Source organism: Vigna unguiculata, chromosome 3 (assembly GCF_004118075.2).
Source record: "Vigna unguiculata cultivar IT97K-499-35 chromosome 3, ASM411807v1, whole genome shotgun sequence".
Taxonomy (NCBI): domain Eukaryota; kingdom Viridiplantae; phylum Streptophyta; class Magnoliopsida; order Fabales; family Fabaceae; genus Vigna; species Vigna unguiculata.
Window position 1 is genome coordinate 29,971,715 of NC_040281.1, and position 23,195 is coordinate 29,994,909.

A 23,195-nucleotide genomic window follows, 5' to 3' on the forward strand; every position below is an offset into this window, starting at 1 on the left:
TTCTTATAAGGTGAGGTTTGGGCGAGAAAATTCTCGCTCCTTTGACCCACAGATTTTTTCGTCGGTAAATTTGTCGGTAAAAAAAAATTGAATTACCGACGAATTTTTCTGTTGATAAATAAAATTTGTGTTACCGATATATTTTTTTGTCGGTAATTAAAATTTGAGAATATGTCTGTAAAATCTAACGGTAATTCAAATATACCGACAAAAATATATCCGTCAGTAAAATTTCGTCGATAATTGCAATTTTTTTTGTAGTGTTATCGGTATGAGTCAATTTGGTTTCAAAATTACAAATATGAGTTACCTTTTAAAAAAATTATGTTCAGGAACAAGTCATGTCAAGTGGGCACAACTTCGTTATAAAGAAGTCATTACCACACCAGACGACTTTTCACTAGTGGAAATGAAGTTGTGTACTCATTACACGACATTTGTTAATGTTAAATTTGTGAGGGTTAAGAGCGACTTCAATTTTAATTAATTACATTTAATCAAAGTCATGCAAGACTCATACATCTTCATAAGACATTAAAGTCGTAGAAGCATGAGACCACCTCTTCCAAAATACAGAAACAATATATGAGTTCAAGTTAAAGTTAAAGGTTATATTGGATGATATATTGGATGTAAGTTAAAGTTTTTTAAGTATTACTTATTCATGAACATTATGTAGGTAATCCATTTCAACATTTGGTTAAGTCTAGTATGTTATCGTGAGTATTGTATAATAACATGAGTAATGTTTCAAGTGTTTCAAGATCAACCGCATTATAACAAAAGATAATGGACAACCTATTTTCTCCAACGCTAACAAGGTATAATATTCTATTGTTTAGGTCATTCAAGTTAAATTAGATAATTTCATTGAAATTATAGGTAATATTGTCTTATTTTATAATGTACATCTACACCGATAGAAACTATTTTGTTTTTTTATTACAAATGTTGTATTTAAGTCAAAACAAACTAATAATTTAAAGAAAAAACTTCTAATTTTTATTCACATTCAATTTAAATTTACATATTAGACATATTCCAATGAGATGTGAAAATATTCCTTGTATACCTTGACTGATGTTCATATATAAGTTGGACAATGTTTATCTTATGTAAAGATACTGATTTTTTCATGTTTTGGTAATATAATTCTATTTATGAATGACCTTTTATATTATTTACAAATTCAATGAAAATAGACTTTGTAAAAAAACTTCTATTCACCTTATTTTACCTTGATTGAATTTCATATATGTCGGACAATGTTTATCTTGGTAAAAGTACTCAATTTTTGTTTTCATGTTTGGGTAATATAATTCTATTTACAAATTACTTTTTATATTATTTACACATTCAACGAATAGACTTTGTTTATTGTCTTTTATCTCCATTTCGACCTCCTCCACTTCGTTCTTTTATTTATAATAGATATTAAATTAATACTTTAAATACAAATAATTATGGGTTCATATTATAAAAAACAATTATAAATAAATAAATAATATTTTGTGAAGTTATGGTACAATGTATTCGAAAGAATTACCAGGTAAATTGATTGGTAATCCATGTATAACTATTATTCTTTAATTAAAAGAGGTTTAGTTGAATTAAAAAAAATTCCATATTTGAAGAGTTAATTAAATTACATTTTGGTATTAGAAATGAAAGTTTTTTATAGATAGAATTTCCGAGAGAAGGGGGAATGGGAAACCAAAATGGCAAAGATATATATGGAAAGAAAAACGGAAATGAAGGGATGGTTGAGAGAGAAGTTCGGAGAAAAGAGAGTGGAGATGGTTGGAGGTAGGGGTTATAAAAGGGGGAGGTGGAGGGGAAGATGAAAGCAAGAAGCCAATAACAATCCTTCTTCTTCCAATAATACAAAGGAAGGAGATAGGAAAGGGTTGAATAAAAAAAGAAAAAAAAAATGGGAAGGGTATCAAGTTTGGTGATTGGTTTGATGGCATGCCTGATGGCAGCATCAGTGCATGGGGAAGACCCTTACGTCTTCTACACCTGGAACGTCACCTACGGCACTGTTGCACCATTGGGTGTGGAACAACAGGGCATCCTCATCAACGGCCTGTTCCCAGGGCCAGAAATCAACTGCACCAGCAACAACAACATTGTCGTAAACGTCTTTAACTTCCTCGACGAGCCCCTCCTCTTCACCTGGAACGGTATCCAACACAGGAAGAACTCATGGCAAGATGGCACCTTGGGAGCCCAATGCCCCATCCTCCCAGGTACCAACTACACCTACCACTTCCAAGTTAAGGACCAGATCGGCAGCTACTTCTACTACCCCTCCATCGGCATGCACCGCGCCGTCGGAGGCTTCGGTGGTTTGAGGATCTACAGCCGCCTTTTGATCCCAGTGCCTTATGCTGACCCCGCCGACGAGTTCTGGGTCCTCATCGGTGACTGGTACGGCAAGACCCACCAGACCCTCAGGCAATTCTTGGACAGTGGACGTAGCATTGGCAGGCCCAGCGGAGTCCATATCAACGGCAAGAACGGTGGTCTTGAGCCCGCTTACACCATGGAGCCCGGCAAGACTTACAAATACAGAATCTGCAATGTGGGGACCAAGAACTCCCTCAACTTCAGAATCCAAGGCCATCCCTTGAAGCTCGTCGAGATGGAAGGCTCACACGTTGTTCAGAACATCTACAACTCCCTCGACGTTCACGTTGGACAGTGCTTCTCTGTCCTCGTAACCGCCGACCAGGAGCCCAAGGACTACTACATGGTCGCCTCCACTCGCTTCACCAAGAAGACCCTCGGCGCCACCCGCATCATCCGTTACTCCAACGGTGTCGCTCCCGCCTCCCCTGAGCTTCCCCCATCACCCGAAGGCTGGGCTTGGTCTCTCAATCAGTTCCGCTCCTTCCGTTGGAACCTAACCGCTAGCGCCGCCAGGCCCAACCCTCAGGGCTCTTACCACTACGGCCAGATCAATATCACTCGCACCATCAAGCTCGTTAACACCCTCAGCAGGTCTGGTGGAAAACTCCGCTACGGACTCAATGGTGTCTCCCACCTTGACAACGAAACCCCATTCAAACTTGCTGAGTACTACGGTGTAAGCGACAAGGTTTTCCAGTACAACCTCATCTCCGACGACCCCAATTCTCTCATCGGCGACCTCACCCTTGCTTCTAACGTCATCACCGCCAACTTCCGTGACTTCATCGAAGTCATCTTCGAGAACCCCACAAAGGTTCCCCAGTCTTACAACTTGGATGGCTACTCTTTCTTTGCCGTCGCCATTGAGCCAGGGAAGTGGTCACCGGAGAAGAGGAAGAACTACAATCTTCTGGATGCTGTGAGCAGACACACCATTCAGGTGTTCCCCAAGTCCTGGGCTGCTATCATGTTGACATTCGACAACGCTGGTATGTGGAACTTGAGGTCGGAGCTTGGCGAGAATCGTTACCTTGGACAGCAGTTGTACGTTAGTGTTTTGTCTCCAAACAGGTCCCTCAGGGATGAGTACAACCTTCCAGATACCCAGCTTCTTTGCGGCATAGTCAAGGATATGCCTAAGCCACCACCTTACTCTTCCTAAACTTGGTTTCTTCTTCAATCAGAGCCACCTCGTCGATCGCTTCAACACTTCATCATCACACTCTCCGATCGATCCACGACATATTCCTTCATTAATTAATTAGCTCTTGTAGTTAATTAATTTCTATCTTTGTGGTCACTGATGTATCAACCCTTTCCTATAATTTGAAATCAATTATATATATTCATTGTAACGTCCCATTTAATTTATAAACGCAATTAAAGGAAACGCCACACATAAGATAGCATAACAACGCAGTCCTGGGGTTCCCAACATCACTCCTACAAAATTAGGCACACTACGATGCCAACAAAAGTAGGATAGCTGTTTAACTAAAAGTTACAATCTAAAAACCACGAATACAGGGGCCATAGCCCTAAAGAAAACACGAAAGAAAGCAATGTGAGATCCAGCCCAGATGGCTAAGTAGCGGAGTCGCCATTCCCTTGTTGACCATGAGAACCTCGCCCATCTGCTCTCATCAACCAAGTTGATGATCATCGCAAGAGAGAACAGCCACATACATCACAACCATGCAACAAAACGGGTAAGCTAGAGCCAACAACATATTCATCATGCAGTCAAATATATTTTCCTCATCTCATATCCACATAGCAACCAAACATGTTATGACTCTTCATTCAATACACTACGACTCGACTCGACTCATCCGGATAAGTATAACTTGGTCGGATTCAGCGGATGCTTGCACTTGTGGTGAATACCCCTACTCGACTCTGAGCTGCTCATCTCCGAGCTATGTGTTACAAGTGTTACGATGAATCAAATCTCCCTCACCACAAGGTTAGCCCTTAATGAATTTCAGGCCTCCTGCTACTCTCACCACAGGAGTCAGTCTGCTCTAAGTGAGACTAACTGGCCCCTTAGAGTGTCAGGATGCAGTCCTTACCTTGAATCCTTACCTAGTTATACAGATGGGGCACCACCATGGGCACCCACTAACAGGGGCCATGGAATTACGTCCCGACCACTGAAGCGCAACCCCAGAGGTCTCACCTAGAGATCCCAAGGAATTTACACCCTGACACGGACTAACAGTCATAATTCAGCAATAAGAGAATATTAACACCATATTTACATTTCCATACCAACCCCTGAGATTAATTCCTCATACGCGTCAGATTTCGAATCCATACCTCGGATCATCCCCGCCCCATGAATCTAGGGTCTCATCTCATATTAATCACGTATTCCTTTAGTTCCAATCCATTCATTCATTTCACATGTCAATATCATACCCAACCCGTCATACGTTGTTCATAACTCATGCCAAACATGCAGAATGTTCTATTATATACATATCCATCATCACACAATCATACTCAACCAAGATAGATTCCTCGGGAACCATCAAACATCCAAATCACAGCACTGTCTCGCCCAGCACCTCGCTCAGGCTGAGGGGTCTCACTCAGGCGAGACATGCTCGCTCAGGCGAGACATGCTCGCTCAGGCGAGCCTCCCCCTCGCCTAGGCGAGGGCACAAGAGCAGAAGCATGAGCAACGCGGGATCTCGCTTAAGCGAGATCCCTCTCGCCTGGGCGAGTTGCCTGCTCGCTCAAAAGTTGAGCGAGCTGCCTGGGCGACTTTTCGCGGAGGAGCTCTAGGCGAGCTCCCTGTTTCATCTTGCTTAGGCGAGACTGACTCGCCTGGGCGAGATTAACAGGTCTCGCCACTGTTCTTCACTACACAGCCATGTTTCCGACCAAACAACATATGCAAAGTATTTTCACACATCAAAACGACAGATCCAACCATACAATCAACAACCAACGCAAAAACAGTTCTAAAAAGACTCGAAACTAGAACCCTAACTTCCCGTACCTGGAAGAGGGCTAACGGAGCTTCGACACGGGACCTCGGAGTGCACCAACCCAAGGATGGCTCGGAGAACTGGCACGACAGCGAAAAAGAATCAGGGAAACTGAGTCAACAGAGGCTTGTTAACTGAAAATATGAAACAAGGTAGCGAAAAGGGAATCAGTACGGCTGGGGAGACACTTACATGGAGTAGAAGCCCCTTTAGCTTACGTGACAATCGAACGGAACCCTAGCGGACGTGAAAGGCGGCTGCAGCTCAAGGCAAGGGCAAACTTTTCTGAAAATGGTAGGGTACATTAGGTTTAGGGCAAACCTAAGGACTTATACTGTGGGCCGGCCTTTAGGCCCAATACTGTAGGGCAACCCACTAACTTTTAGGGCTGAGAAAAAGAAATGGGCCTTACATTCACACTCTTTCGTTCTATATCAATCACTCTCTCTACCTACTTTTAAATAACCAAAACAAATAAATCTACATTATACTGCTATATAATATTTCACAAATAAATTTAACTTATCTAAAATTAACGAGAAAAATCACTATAAAAGGATAACCCAACATGTTATTATCGATCGATAGACTCACATTTTTATACTTTAATAGAAAATATGTACTTTTTTATTAATGTCTTTTATTAATTACTTCAAATTCATTGTGTTAATTTTATCCATTAAGTAATAACATTATTAAAAGAATTTGATTTCTACGCTTACTACAACACAAAGTTACCAATGTGCCATTAATTTATGGGATGACAACTAGATATCAACTCTTTAAGCCATATTGTCTAAAAACCAAGAACAAACTATCCCTCTAGTTGTTACATTGATAGTTCTGGTCCGAAAAAAATATAGGGCTCCTACCTACATGATTTGTAGGAAGACATGTTAGTGTGGCAAAATATCAGCAACTAATTCCTACTTTTTCGCTGGATATTAAATCCCTTCCTTTAGGAATGAACTAACCACCTTGGCCCAAATCTAGCTCGGCCCAAATCCGTCTGGCCCACATCGTACTTGGTCCAAATCATGCTTGGTCCAAATCCTACTCGTCACCTCGGCCACCTCGGCCCAAATACTCATTACCTCGAACTCTGACTGAAGCTCGTTGTTTTATGATAAATATTTATCAAGTCAGAATCCAAATGACCATGTTGAGGTCGGCCATTCCCTGGACGGTACACCGTCCTCCAACCTTGAGTCCTCGGCTTGGTGGGATGAAAGGTTGTCATAAACTGTTAACATATTCTAGTACAGGATAAGTAAATATATAACATGATAAAGCTGAGGTCGGTCTGAGGGAGACCTCGACATAAGATAAGTAAAATGATCAAGTTGAGGTCGTCTTGAGGGACACTCAACATATGAGGTCAGCCCGAGGAAGACCTCAACATAAGATAAGTAAAATGATCAAGCTGAGGTCGGCTTGAGGGAGAGCTCAACATATGAGGTCGGCCTAAGGGAGACCTCGACATAAGATAAGTAAAATGATCAAGCTGAGGTCGGCCTAAGGGAGAACTCAACATATGAGGTCGGCCCAAGGGAGACCTCGACATAAGATAAGTAAAATGATCAAGCTAAGGTTGGCCAGAGGGAAACCTCAACATATGAGGTCGGTCCGAGGGAGACCTCGACATAAGATAAGTAAAATGATCAAGCTGAGGTTGGCCTGAGGGAGACCTCAACATATGAGGTCGGTCCTAGGAAGACCTCGACATAAGATAAGTAAAATGATCAAGTTGGGGTCAGCCTGAGGGAGGCCTCAACGTATGAGGTCGGTCCGAGGGAGACCTCGAAATAAGACAAGTAATATATAAATTGATCTGGCTGAGGTCAGCCTTAGGGAGACCTCAACATAACATAAGTAAGATGATCAACCTAAGGTCGGCCCAAGGGAGACCTCGACATAAAAATAACTAAGTTATGGTCGGCCTGAGGGAGACTTCAGCATAAGATAAGTAATATATAAATTGATCTAGCTGAGGTCAGCCTTAGGGAGACCTCAACATAACACAAGTAAAATGATCAACCTAAGGTCGGTCCAAGGGAGACCTCAACATAAAAATGATTAAGTTGAGGTCGGCCTGAGGGAGACCTCATCATAAGACAAGTAATATATAAATTAATCAAGCTGAGGTTAGCCTTAGGAAGACCTCAGCATAACCACAAGTAAGATAAAATGATTAAGTTGAGTCCTTAGCGTACTGAGATATTCTCTCACTCGTAGTGAGGTCGGATCTAGTTGAGTCCTCAACGTACTGAGGTATTCTCTCGTTCGTAGCGAGGTCAGATCCGAGTTGAGTCCTCAGCGTACTGAGGTATTCTCTCGCTCGGAGCGAGGTTGGACCCAATTGAGTCCTCAACGTACTAAGGTATTCTCTCACTCGTAGCGAGGTTGGATCCGAGTTCAGTCCTCAACGTACTGAGGTATTCTTTCGCTCATAGCAAGATCGGATCCGAGTTGAGTCCTCAGCTTACTAAGGTATTCTCTCGCTTGTAGCGAGGTCGGATCCGAGTTGAGTCCTCAACGTACTGAGGTATTCTCTCGCTCATAGCGAGGTCGGATCAAGTTGAGTCCTCAGCGTACTAAGGTATTCTCGCGCTCGTAGCAAGGTCGGATCAAGTTGAGTCCTCAGCATAATGAGGTATTCTCTCGCTCGTAGCGAGGTCGGATTTGAGTTGAGTCCTCACGTATTGAGGTATTCTCTCGCTCGTAGCGAGGTCGCATCCGGGTTGTTAGACAATTTTTGTTTTGCGGCCGACCTGCTTTTCAGTCGAGTTTGAGTTTCTTTTGGTGTTTTGTAAAATTGGTAATTCATTAGCTCTTAATGTCACATAAAATAATACAAATGAAAAGTTTATAAAAAGGACACAATTGAGATCAGCAAAGAGCCTACATCTCCATTCAACTTCTTGCTTGAGGGGATATTTTTGGCTAATTGACATCAGCCCACTTCTTGCTACGAGTTCGGTCTAGAGCCTACCTCTTTGTCCAACATCGTGCTTGTGGTGGAGATTTTTGGCTGACTGATGTCGACCCACTTTTTGCTCCAAGGTCGGCCTAGAGCCTTCCTCTTTATCCAGCATCGTGCTTGTGGAGGACACCTAGAGCTGACCGTCGTTGAACCCCTTCTTACTTCGAGGTCACCCCAGAGCTCACCTCTCCGTTCAGCTTTGCAAGACTGCCACAACTGAAACCTCATCAGAGATCATCACGAGCCCTCATCGTCGAGAATCAAAAGACCTTTGTCGTCTCTTCTACATTGCCAACTCAACCATAGATGCTTTCTTCGTGGAGTACTTTATCATTGTGATTTTTTCACGTTATTGTGGTTGGGACCTCGTTTTACCAAGGCCCCATGGTGGGCGCCAATGTTCCGGTCTCGAATCTTAGGGAGATGAAAACCAAGAACAAACTACCTCTCTAGTTGTTACATTGATAGATATGTGTTTTCCCTTTTCTGGAGTTCAATAGTTCTGGTCCCAAAAAAAGATCTCGTATCTCTTCCTCTCTTCTCCTTTATATAGGGCTCCTACCTACCTGATTTGTAGAAAGAGGTGTTAGTGTGGCAAAATATCAGTAACTAATTCCTACTTTTTCGTTGGATATTAAATCCCTTCCTTTAGGAATGAACTAACCACCTTGGCCCAAATCTCGCTCGGCCCAAATCCTGTTTGGCCCACATCGTACTTGGTCAAAATCATGCTCGACCCAAATGCTCATCACCTCGACCTCTGACTGAAACTCGTTGTTTTATGATAAATATTTATGACTTGGAATCCAAATAAGCATGTTGAGGTTGGCCATTCCCTAGACGGTACAAAACTGCTATATAATATTTCACAAATAAATTTAACTTATCTAAAATTAACGAGAAAAATCACTATAAAAGGATAACCCAACATGTTATTATCAATCAATAGTGTCGCAACCGAGATCGCGGCAGAATGGAAAAAATAATTTAAAAAAAACATAGAGGAGTCGCCACCATAGTTTATTATGGAAAACTATAAAAAAACCTTAAAAAAATAGTCTTTGAAACCAAATTTGGATTCGGGAGTCGGTTACGTGTGGGGAAGGTATTAGCACCCCACAACGCCCATCTTAAGATGGTTCCCTCTTTAATTAAGTGTGCAAGGTAGAATTTTGATGTTTAGAATATTTTTTATTCCCAAAAAATCTAACAAAATGAAAAACATGTAACACCCCAATTTTCGGGATGTCACGGAACGTTAGAAAACTTTCTCGTTTGACGAAAAAGAATTATAATTGAAAATGAACTAATAAAAAAAACTTTTAATTTATTTAAATTACAGAGTTCAAACCGTCACTTTATCAAAAATTTCCAATAAACTTTGTGATAAAAAAAATTTACATAATTTCTAGTATTTGATTTAAAACAACTAAATACTTATAAAAACTCCCGAGTCCACTCAGTCTTTCGTCAATCTACTCCATGCCAAAATTATCTACAATATCATCTGCTCCCGTATAACACACACGTTATCCGATCATCGCACATACAACAAACACACAAACAAACAAATAGGGGTAAGCTAACCATAAACAATGATATTCATATAAGAAATTCATAAATAAAACTTGTCCAATAATACTCAACGTCGCATTCAATTAACACGAAAACTTTATGATCACCATCCATCCTTGGTTTGAACACACAAACCCCAAATCCAAACAATCATACTAAACCAAACATAGCGTCACATTCATCTAAAATCTTCATTAAATTCCACCAAGAGCTTTCAACCAAGGCAAAACACTCTCAAGATGCAACACATGAGAATTTCATATTGCCAACAAAGTACTCACCATCACATCATGCATGGGAAATAAACCATAACATAAACCCATCAACTTATCAAATAATACATTCATACAATGAACCCAACGAGTGACATTCATTCAACCACAATACAACTGATTTAGGATTTTAAAAATAAATTTGTGGCTTGTGTAAAACTCCAAAAATTATGTATTTATATTCAAATCAAAGATGATTGAATTAAGAATCAAATGCAACAATAACCAACGTAATTGAATAATTATAGAGAAAGTTATGCACCAAACAAGCAACAAAGGTCAATGTTGTCAACAACCCAACTACAATGATCTTGCGATACAAACTGCTCTCACTACAGAGCTCCAATTCAAGATCCGACCAGTTAAAGTTAATAACTATATGTTAAGGATTAACTGTTCAAATTTCAGCTCGATCCAACGGTTAACGAAATTGAAATCGTCATTTTACGAAACGTGTACAGTGTAGAAAAATGATAAAAAAGTCATTTTACGAAAGTTAATTTGGAATTGGAAAGTGAATGTACAATGTACTAATGAATCTCACGTGAATAAAAAAAATTGAAAAGAAAAAAAAAACAGAAAGTTCATGAACCCCTCCTTACACCATCCTTTATATATCAAGAACCCACACCACTAAAAAATTACATGGCTGCACAAACCCCCAAGCACCCTTACTACCCTAACGTAACCATTCCATCAAGAGCCATCAACATGTTATTAAGATGAGTTTTAAGAAAGGCACTTGTACTTACTAAACAAAGCTATACACGTGAAATAGGAAGAAAGTCACAAAAGGGAATATAATAAAAGCAAGGCTGGTACGTAAAACACAATTCATGCATACACCACCAACACTAAAACGTAACCATGTAGAGATAATTATTAATGGCATGGTGTGTCTCTTTCAAAAACATGTTTATGTGGTGAGAAAAATGAGTACTGCAGCAACAAAATCATTAAGTGGAAAAGTAAACTTCAAGACAAACTGGAAAATGTTAAACCCATGGAAGAAGTGAAACCATACTGGCCCTCCCCACCAAAACGACACATAGTTCGAAAAATTTGCAGAACCCAAAGAACAACACGCACACACACGAAAACTCAGCAATGTCACTGGAACATAAGCAAAGTAATAGGTACCACATCGGAAATTAATAGGTGCAATTATCATTCTCAAAACTCAAACAATTATCATACAATATGAAAGAAAAGTTCTTCGCCAAGCAAATCAAACAAGACGGAAACAACACCCTTCAAGATTCTAAGGACCCATGCATATTCTCAAAACCAACCAATATCAAAAGCAATAAGAAAATTTAAGATTTAACTTCCAATACACACACTACAAAGAAACATGTAAATACTGACGTTTATTTTTGTAATTTACGTCATTTTTGACTGTCGTTATTTACTTGAGTGACGGTTTCTGAAAATGTCGTAATTCTTGCCGTCACAAAGTATAATACGGTGGTTATAGATGAACTGCCACAACAACCGTCATTTTATACAACGTATAAAGTGGTGGTTTAAAGAGGAAAAAAGCGTCAGTTAAAACTGACATAATATTTTTACTGGATGACAAATATAATGTGAAAAACAACGCTTTAAACTGACACTATTATCGTTATATTATGACATTTTAAAATGTCACGAGTTCAATTAATTAGAATCAATTCTGATATTAATTACGTCATTATCAAATGTATCAAGTGACGTAATTTTAATATTTAATTATTTATTCATTTTTAATATTTCTTATACTTTCATAATTTGATAAAATTATTTTTTCATGATAATTTAAAAACTATAAAAAATTATAGTACTATCAAATAGAAATTGATAAACTAAATTGATTCATTGTCAATGTAACATAACTACACCAAAGTACCAATTCAAGCATTTGGAAAAAAAAAAGACAACATTAAGAGTACCAAAATATTCAAGCATCTAAGAAAAAAAGACAACATTAAAAGTCCTAAGTCTAAGGTGTTTTGATTCCACCACTTGATCCTAGTATTTCATGCGGAGATGGCACACCACTTTCAATATCTGGTGCCTGCAATGAAGAAATAATATAGTATATATGAGTAAGTGAAATTGAAATAAATTATGAGACCCACACAATAAGTTTAAGTAATTTACTAATGTAAATTATAACTCATTAATAGATGGACATACCAAACCAGCAACCATTGCAGCTACATGTTCTGGAACATCTTCTTTAGAAGCAATATAGGCAAGCAGTGTTTGCACTTGGTTCTTGACAATTGCAAGTTCATTTTCAATCTTCACAAACTTGTCTTCGTCATGTGGTGAAGCTGCATTAGGTGAAGCAAAGTGGATTCCTCTTATTCTTGTAATTGATTGCTGAAAAGCAAGAGTAGGACACACGCCATACGAAAGTCCTCTAACCCAACCTGGATGCTCTTTTCCAAATATGACACTAATAGGATCATTTGGAGATATTTCAGATGTAGTTTCCGAATTTTTCAACATCAATTCATCAATTTTTTCTTGCATAAAAATAGGAATAATAATTCAACTTTAATTCATCAATTTTCAGTTTCCAATTTATTCTATCTCCAGCACAACATTAACTCAATGGGATGGAGGATGAGTCGAAGATCACAAATTTTAATCATACTGCAGCAACAAAGAACATGAAAATCACAAATTTTAATCATACTGCATCCGCCAGCCTACAAATGACCATTACAATTACTGAAACATCAATTTTCTTCTTTCCCTGTACCAACTCCTGATAGTTCAGTCTCAACAACCCTTCTTCAGCATATCCATGTGAATCACTAATCACACTACTCACATAATTGCAAATCTCTTGCCAATTACTACAATTCTCAAACTCACTCTTAAGAAGATACTCATTTTATCATTCTCTACATTGATACACCAATTATCTTTTTTTTTGTATAGTATTTTACTTATGTTACTAACCTAGTTGATGAATGTGAAATCTGGTGATGTGTTCAAGAAGATAATGAATATGATAGGACCTCTAAAAGGGGTGTATCTGTGCTCTAGACTTCCATCTTCTGAGATATATGGAATTATATAGATACATGCAAAAACAACTTTTAGTATTTATAAATGTTGGACTTCGTTACTTTATCAAGACCCTCTAATTGTGTCTCATTGCTCCTAAATGGCTTAGTATAATGAGCATGGAACGTGTAATGAGCATGCTAAAACTGAATGCAAAATGAGCTTAGTACTAGGCCATTTAGGAGCAATGAGCAAAACTTGCATGAAACCCATTTGTGCCAATAAAACCAATCTGTGATAGTAGAAAAACAATGCAATTCAGTAGCATCAAACACAATTCAATTTATGATTTTTAACATATTTATGTACTGATTTTGCTTTTGGAAATCCAGTTACTGCAGACAAAAACTGATGCAGAGTTTTATAGCAGAAAAATGACAATGCAAAGATGATTCAGAATGCTGCAGATGTGCCATTATGAAATAAATTCATGGATTAATACAGCACAACCCCAAATCAAATCTTGAACATCAGTACTAAGAATATTAGAATAGTAGAACACCAAAGCAAAAGTATTTTAGATGTAATGTAAATGCATCATGCAATAAGGTAGGAAAAGAATATGCTAAAAGAACTTAGGCAGATGCAGTTACTGCAGACAAAAACTGATGCAGAGTTTTGCAGCAGAAAAATGACAATGCAAAGATGATCCAGAATGCTGCAGATGTGCCATTATGAAATCAATTCATGGATTAATCCAGCACAGTCCAAAATCAATTAATGGATTCAAGAAAAGCATGTTGTCATAAGTCAATTAACAGAAAAGCATGCTGTCATAACTCAATTCTCATGTCAATACCACTTAGTACTACTCTACAATATAAGAAAGCCTTATAAGAGTATACATCTAGTACCATGCAAAGTCATCCAAATTCAATCATCTAACAATCCATATTTTAACAACTTAATGATTAAAGTTACCCCAATCTCCATAGCCTCGTCATTCACATAGGTGCCATTTTTTCTCTTATGAGTCACCTTCCACATTTCAGCTCTCCCAATATTCTTACCAAGCTCCAATTTCTAATATTCAAAGGAAATAATTTAAGTCAAACATTAGAATATTACTAAATTGAGAACAAAATATCAACAAAAAAAAATACCAAATTTTCCCTTCTTCTTGACAAAGACATAGCACCACCCATGTGAGGAATACTTTGCCTTTTCCTGATATCTCTATTTCTATTACCCATTTCCTACCAAATGAAAATGAAATCAGTTTTGTGGAAATTTAAATTGAGAATGTATGTAAATATACTAATTACAATTTGTTTACCATTGTTGAAGGCTTGAGACGATAATCAACAAAAAGAGCCCATTGATCCATGGTAATCTCATCGGGAACATTCTTGATGAGATCATTTCTACTGAGAAGGGGGTCATAAAACTCATTCCACAGCTTCCATCTGTACTCCCTCCATAGTTTTCCAATTCTAGAGATAACATATCTTTTTGCTAAGTCCTCATTTATCTTGAAACAAAATCGAGGCTTCAAAGATGATGAAGGCATGACCACCTCCTTAGAAGCTCCATCAAGAAGGATCACTAGAAGCATGTCTAGAGGGGAGTCTTCTATTCCATCACCTTTATCTTTGTTTTGCATTACTTTAGTTTGAATTCCCTAAGTTGGTTTCTAGTTGATTTATTTTGGTTGACTTGTTGACTTTGATCCAAAGTTGACCTTTCACCAAGATTAGATTAACTTAAACCAACATGCTAATCCTTGTTTGTCTTGTTTTGTAGGTAATTAAGAGAAATTAGAGCATGGCTAGGTGGCACTTGGTGATTGGAGCACTTGGATGAAGTGGAAGAGAGAGGAAAGCAAAAAGCATAAAGCAAAAGCAAAAGTAGACATGTACCTTGTCTCCTTTTGCCTTTGTGGTTTATGCCTTAGAAGGTCACTTGGTCTCCTTCCTCTTTTGGCCTAGAATCCTCATGGGAATGCCTCCACCAATCATCTCCCTTCACTTGGCCAAGACTCACTCTCACATTAGGTTTAGAGTTTGCTAGTTAATCCTTTTTCATGTTTTTGTATTTGCTAAAGGACCCCTATGAACTCCTATTTAAAGGGTGCTCCTTGTCTTGTAAAAGGGTTGATCATTTTGTTTCTAAACTATTGTGTTTCAACCATTAAATTTTCGTGAGCTCTCCTTCCTAGAAGTGAACTCACCTTTGCTTTATCTTGCTTGCAAGTGGCGGCACCATCACTCATCTCTAGGGCTTGGTTGGCTTAGATCCCCCCTATGAGTGGCGTGCTTCTTCCATGCTTCATCTTCTATGCTTTCCATTTTTATTGTTTCTTCTTTCATTTTGCTCTTTAGTGTTGTTATTGCCGTGTGTGTTTAAGCTTGAATCCAACTCTCTTCTTCCTTTCATGAGCTTGAGAAATGAACCTTCACATCTAGATAGCATGCTATCTTAATGTCTAGTGGGAATTTTCAAAAAGCTTTCTTAAATAACTTCACCATATTCATAACTCTAAAAGGAAACAAGATAATCCTTCATCAAAAGAATTCAAATGTTAGTCAATATTTATAATTTATATTTAATAGAAGAAATAACAATATAGAGTTTAATTACCTTTAGACTTTCCCACACTTTGTCCTTGTAAGTATCTAGCACAGATGACCACCTTTCAAAACTTATAGGGAACAATATACAATTTGTTGCTAGCTGCCTACACACTCCAGCAAGAAGACCAGATGCTTCTCCAATTGGTTGATATTTATCATCATAATTCACGACCACACGTAATCCATTTGGCAAGTTATGAGCATCCTTAACCTTGACCTTAAGATTTTTACTAACTCCATCTTCATCTGTAAAAAGCAAATACATTAAGGAACATATTAATTGAAAACATTAACACAATATTAAATTTACCTATAGCATCCACAAACAATTAGTGGTTTGATTGTCTTCCTTTTTTAGGGATTATTACTACAGGTTCAGCTTTAGAATTGGGTTGAGTATATTGAAATGTTGGCTGTGAAAATTCTGAAGATGGTTGTGAAGATTCAGAAGTTGGTTGTGAAGGTTCAAGTGGTTATGCAGGTTCAGAAGTTGCATCTGCAGATTCAATTCCTCGCTCTGTAGGTTGAGTTGTTGGTTGTACTAGTTGAATTCTTGCTTGTCCTTGTTGAGTAGATGGCTGTCTAGACGTATCTTGCACATAATTTCCCACAGAATGTTCTGAACTAGATTAAATGTTTTCATTTTCAGGGGTACTTGGAACTGACTTTAGCAAGTTCCTAATCCTCTTGGGTCTAGGCATATCTGCACAAAAAACATAAAATAAACCAATAAAAAAATAATTAATAAGGTAAATATGTGTTACTAAGTTTTCTACACTTTAACTTAGAAACAAGGTAAAAGTAAATAATTTATAACCAATACATGTTCCACCAAGTTCTATGACCTAGACTCATACCCAATTATTATTATTACTCTGACATCGAATCATTTTCATCATTACGGTTGTCCTCATTTAATAAGTCATCATCTTCATCGTCCCTAAAAAGTGCTAGTTGTTCAGAGTCACTAAAAAATTGATTTAAGTCTTGTTGTGGACATGTTTCAACTTCACAAACATCAATATCACCTTCTCCCATATCATAAAAGTCTCTTGGTTTGACATGGAGAGCAATGGACCAATCCTTGTTGACCTCATTGTTGACATAATAGACCATTTCAGCTTGTGAAGCTTCAATGTATGGGTCATGATCCTCACGATCTCCAATGTGAATTAATCGTGAAAAATTTATACAAGTGAACCCCCATTCATCCTTTTTAAACCCCCTTTCTTGTGTGGTGTCAGCCTATTTACATTTGAACAATGTAACTTTAAATTTCCCTTAGTAATTTAGCGCAATTATGTCTTCTAATTTTCCATGATATGCCAAATATGCTTCTCTAATGTTATTGTCTGCACTACTTGCAACACATGATGTTGAAGAAGTTAAGAACACTCCACTATTTTGGGTTTTCATCCCATGTTCTCGACTTTGAGTTCTAAATTTGAATCCATTTACATTAAAGGCAGTAAATCTTCTAGCATGTGGTGTTGAACCTCGAGCTAAATACTTCAGATCATCTGGCACTGAACTCGAAATGTTTGGGTTATCAATCTAAAAAAATAATGAATTTAAACGTCAATTTAAAGTGAAACTTTAATTTAAGATCTAATAACACATATTATTATACATACCCTACGAAGAAACCAATTCATGAAATCCTTATTAACAATCTTTTCTATCTCTATATTGGAAATTCTTCGCCTTCTAGACTGCCTTCGCAAATGATCTTTAAATTCTCTAATATAATATGTCAACATATTACTAATAATACAATAAAAACACATTTTAAATATAACTACATTATTGTTTATGGTAATACTCACTCAATATAAGGTTCAACATGAGGGCAATTAAATAACACATATCGATGTGCTTGGGTTTTCTCCATGGTTGACATTTGAAAAGTTGAAGAGGCACTTACTACTCTACCAATTGGTGGAAATAGGGTACTCAATTCAGATAATTCTGTATCACCACAATCATCCACACGTGAAGGTCTATTAATTCTTGTTTCCACCCCTTCCATATATTGAGAGCAAAAGGTTAGAACCTCTTCAGCTATGTATCCTTCAGCAATAAAACCTTCGAGTTGTGATTTGTTTCAAATACCTATAAAATTTTAAAACAATTAGGCAAAACAAATGTTACACTTAAACAAAAATAGAAAGGTGTGTTGTCGACAAACCTTTCAATGGGATACATCCAACGATAATGTACCGGACCTCCAAGTTTTGCCTCCCCGGCTAGGTGACAAGTTAAATGAACCATGATTGTAAAAAAGGTAGGAGGGAATAACATTTCAAAGTGGCATAGTGTTTGAATCATGCGACACTCAAGTTTTTCAAGATCCAATTGATTTAAACTTTTGCCACATAATTGTCGAAAAAAGGAACATAGTTCTACTATCACTACAGTGACATTGTTTGGAAAAAGATTGCGTATGGCAATAGGTAGTAAGTGTTCCATAAGAATATCACAATCATGACTTTTGAGTCCAAATATCTTTCCATTTTTCAAGTCAATACATCGTGAAATGTTACTTGAGTATCCATCTGGCATTTTAACATTTTTCAATGTTTGCAAAAATGTTTTCTTCTTTGCTTTTGACAATGAAAAAAAAGCTGGCCGATATCTTCCTTTATCATCTGGCCAAAGTTCCTTCCTTATACCCATTTCTTTAAGAACCTTCGGGCTTCAACATTATCTTTTGATTTTGTAGGATCATTAAGCAAAGTATACAAAACATTGTCACAAACGTTCTTCTCAATATGCATGACATCTAGACAATGTCTCAACAAGTTCGTCTCTCAATAAGGAAGATAAAAAAATATACTTCTTTTTTTCCATTGTTCTGCTCCAACAAATTCAACATTGGTTCCTCGACCTCTCTTACTTGTATTTGGAATTTCTATTGGCTTTCCAAATGTAACATTCAAACCTTTAACTTGTTTAAATATGTCTGACCCGGTCAAAGGTAGTGATGCATCCCTTAGTTCAATTTTTCCTTTAAAAAGAGACCGCTCGCAATGTAAACATTTCTTTCTTTGAATAGTCAAATGTTTTCACTCCATCAAACCATAACTCCTTCAATTCTTTGATCAATGGTTGTAAGTAGACATCAATATCATTCCCTGCCATTTGTTTACCAGGAATTATCATAGAGAGGATAAAGGAGGTTTGCTTGATACACTCCCAAGGAGGACGATTGTAAGGAATGAGCACCACTAGCCATATACTATGATTAGTACTCATGTTTCCAAAAGGGTTGAAACCATCACTAGCTAAGCCTAGTCGTATATTTCGCGGATCACTTGCAAATTCAGGATGCAATACATCAAATGTTTTCCAAGCCTCAAAATCTCTAGGATGCCTCATCAATTCGTCGTGGTTTTTTTCTGATGCATGCCATGTCATACAATTAAATTTCTTAGAACACATAAATAATCTTTGCAATCTCGGCTTTAAGGGAAAGTAACGCAGTATCTTTGCATATTGTTTCTTATTTTTATCTTTCCATTCCGACATCTTACACCGTTTACATTCTTCTAAGTCTTCATTCTCTCCACCCCAATATAGCATGCAGTCTTTTGGGCAAGCTGGTATTATAGTTAAGACCAAGCTTGCTAATTGAATTCTTGGCCTCGTAGAATGAGCTAAGAAACTTAGCATGTTCAAATGCGTCCCTTAGCAACTCTAGAATCAATGTCATTGCTTTGTCACTCATTCTACACATGCACTTTATATGATATAACTTCAACATGAATGATAACTTTGAATACTTTGTACAACCATCATATAATGGTTGGTTATTTTCCTTCAACAAAGCATCAAAATTTGCATTTCCTTCATCACGCATCATGTTAGCTTCCACACCATCATCTTCGGTAGCCCTATCAAAATCATTAACATCATTCCCCACAAACCCGAATGCATCATTCAACATGTCTTCCATTGGATTTTGAGATTCTAAAAAATCTTGAACCACATTTGCACTTCTACCAGCCATGGAATCACTTACACTTGGTCCTTCACCATGCATATACCATGTTTTGTAGTTTTCAGGAAAAGGTCTACATGTTAAGTGTTCTGGGACCGCATCCCTAGTTTTCCATTTATTGAAACTACATTTTGAACATGGACACTTAATAACACGACCATTACCATGTTCAAAAGCAAAATCCAAAAAAATATTCAACCCATTTGAATATTCAAAGGTGTTTCGTGGTTTAGAAGTCCACGATTTATCTATTGGCATGACTACAAAATAAACACCAAAGAAAAAAAATTCATTACTTAGGAATGAAATCATACAAACAATAAGAGGAAGGTGTTCTATCCTCAAAACAACTAAATGAAAGAGTTAACTAAAATAATTAGTTAACCAAAGTATTCACTCAAAGCAATTATAAAATAAAGGACAAAACATATATATTTTATCCTCAAAACAATTAAATGAAAGAGTTAACTAAAATAATTGAATTGCAAAGAACATGACTTAAGCTCAAACCTTGATATTATATGAAATAAGCTGGACAAAGTTTGCAGTAGCTTTAACTTGCAAGTTGTCCAAGTTTTATCCTAGACAAATAGAGAAGGTATATATGAAATTGGAGTTCATGCCATGTAATATCCGATTAGAGAGAAAAAATTGTTGCAGATCCTTACAAACATCAACACCAATAATGTACCAACATGAATAACTAGTATGCAGAACCACAAAAAAAATAATTTTTAATAAATTTCAGTAAAAAATACAGATTATGATCACAAAAAATAACCATGTTTCAGAACATGACAAAATGCTGAAATCATAACTAATCACAAGCACCAAGCAACCAAATTGTTTGCAAAACCACACCAAGGCAGACACAAAACATGGATAGTGTGCTTAAGATCACATATGTTTATATACTCCAAAATCACAAAAAGGAAAAAACAAAATAACCAGCACCAAACAAGCTAGAACTAATATCAATATCACCAGTAACTTTAAGAGCTAGAAACTACACTGTGGAGCTTATGTTTATCTGTAAAATGAAGTTGTACAGGAACTACAGTATAACTGCAACAAAACATCATAAAACTTTATTATTGAGGATGTTTAAGATGATAATAAAACATGAACAGATGCCTTTAATGATCTCCCAGCCTCTATTACCACTTGTTGCAGGATTTTAAACCGCAGCAACATGCAGTAATGGAAGCCTTTGGGGTCACCAAAACTCATTCTGTATTCAAAGCTCCATGCATAGATCTAAGAAACTTGTTATTTTATTTCTTAGTCAAGCACACACACACCCTTATACCTTAATCACAATTACTGCATCCATATTTATAGACTGATAAAGAGACACGATGAAGATGCATCACAGAGAAAATCCTCTTACTCTCTTTGTTGTGGTTTGATTCGCCAAATTTAAATTTAAGATATGATTACTTTTTAGATAGAGAATAATGGACTTTAATTTCTCAAGAACCTTCATTGTTTATAATGACAACTCAAACAAACTCCACTAAGGTGGAGATATACAGTGCTTATTTACTTCTAATATAATAGAATGTTACCAAAAGGGAAATATACCATCATTTCCATGATTTCTTTTTTATCTTCATGTAGTAGAATCAAATATACCTGATCCTTTAATCAAAATTCATTTGCATGTTGATTCTTTGATTGGTTTGTGAGGAAGCTAATGTGATTTAGTGTTTACAACTCATGGAGAATATATTAAAGAATGGCTTTAAAGATAAAAGGAATAATATAGTAATAGAAGCCACACAAGTCAAAACTGATTGATGATAATTATAGAATGCCACCAATTAACATTGCAGATAAACCCTTTCATGCAATGATTTAATTTAGCAATGGAACATTTGGTAAGCCATTTGTCAAAATTGAATGAAGACAAAATCAAACAAACGAGTATCAATATAGTTGCAATAAATTACGTTATTCCAAAAAACCAAGCAGAAAATGTTAGCTGCAATACCACAAATCAAGCAGAAAACCAGCACCCAACAAAAAAAAGAAAAAAAAATACTGGAAGTGAAATTCGGAGGCAAAACCGGAAGTGATTTTGTTCTATGAAGAATGTATTTCGAGCTTCAGTGTGGTGGAGACAATTGGTGCGAGTTCCTCGCCCTTCGATGTCGAACTAGAGTTGTCCACCGCGCGAACCCTAATCGTACAATTGGCCACTCAAATAAAAAATTGGCAAGACTAGATTGAAAAAGGCAACACTAATTTGATGAATGTCATACCAGAAACAGAAAAGGAGTGGACTGAGGTGCAAATGCAAGCAATCGAACCTTTCTCCTTCAGAATGAGGTTGAAGAACCCAATGAGCAAATGCGAACGGAGGCAATCGTGTACTGATTGAGAAGGAAGGAGAAAGGAGAAAGAGATGAAACGAAGAGGTGAAATGAAGGAGAAAGTAGAAAGGAGAAACGGGCGAAATGGAGAAAGAGGCGAAATGGATAGGTGAGTGACGGAGAGGTGAGTGACAGAGAGGTGAGTGATTTAGGGCAAAATGAAGCAGAAAGGAGAAAGACGCGAATGAGACACAGAGAAAGACGAGAGCTTGGTTTGACGTAGAAAGATGAGAGCTTATTCATCAACGTAGAGAGTGAGAGTGAAGTGATCTGTTGGGTGTAAGCGACTCTCAAAAGTTTAGAAAATATTTGTTGAGTGGGAAAATGAAATAAAAAAGAGAGGGAACAAAATTTTACCAAAAAAAAAGGAGATATCGAGACAAAAGTGAGATAGGAAATAATTTCATAAAATTATAAAAATAATGTTTTATATAAAGTGACATTTCAAAATGACACAATTTTAACTAATAATATGACAATGTAAAAGATGGTGGTTAGAAACGCCATATTATACATTTACATTATGGTTGTTATCAAACTGACGTATTATACAGTGAAAAGCAACAATTTTAATTAACCGTCGTATTAAAACCATCGTTATATACATGATTTTTTGTAGTGACATGCATGCTTTTCTCATTTCATCCATCAAACAAACAACTAGAAAACAAGAGAAAAAATCAAGGTTGGCTTCCCCTACCTCTAGTAGTAACCTTCATCTTTCGTTTCCTAATCCCAACCCTTCGTTTCTCTAGTCTACGAATGCTGCAGAGCCACCTCCACTTGCACACTTACTTCCACTCTCAACCCTTCCAAGTCTCTTGGTCTCTTTCCCTCCCCTTCTTTTTTTCACAATTTAGAAACCCTAAAGCTGTTATATCTCTTTTAATCTATAACTAAATCATCTTAATCTTTTCTGTTAAAATCTTAGAAATAAAACCAAAAA

General features: G+C 37.1%; 1 protein-coding gene across 1 annotated transcript; it reads left to right on the plus strand.

Moving 5' to 3' along the window:
- Positions 1 to 1,861: 1,861 nt before the first annotated feature.
- Positions 1,862 to 3,761, plus strand: LOC114177389 (L-ascorbate oxidase homolog). Its single transcript, XM_028062711.1, has one exon. It carries the CDS (start codon positions 1,931 to 1,933, stop codon positions 3,572 to 3,574), a length of 1,644 nt encoding a protein of 547 aa, XP_027918512.1. The 5' UTR covers positions 1,862 to 1,930; the 3' UTR covers positions 3,575 to 3,761.
- Positions 3,762 to 23,195: the final 19,434 nt, after the last annotated feature.

What these genes read in the sequence shown, in the direction of transcription:
- LOC114177389 (XM_028062711.1), top strand. Translation starts at nt 1,931, where the DNA reads ATGGGAAGGGTATCAAGTTTGGTGATTGGTTTGATGGCATGCCTGATG.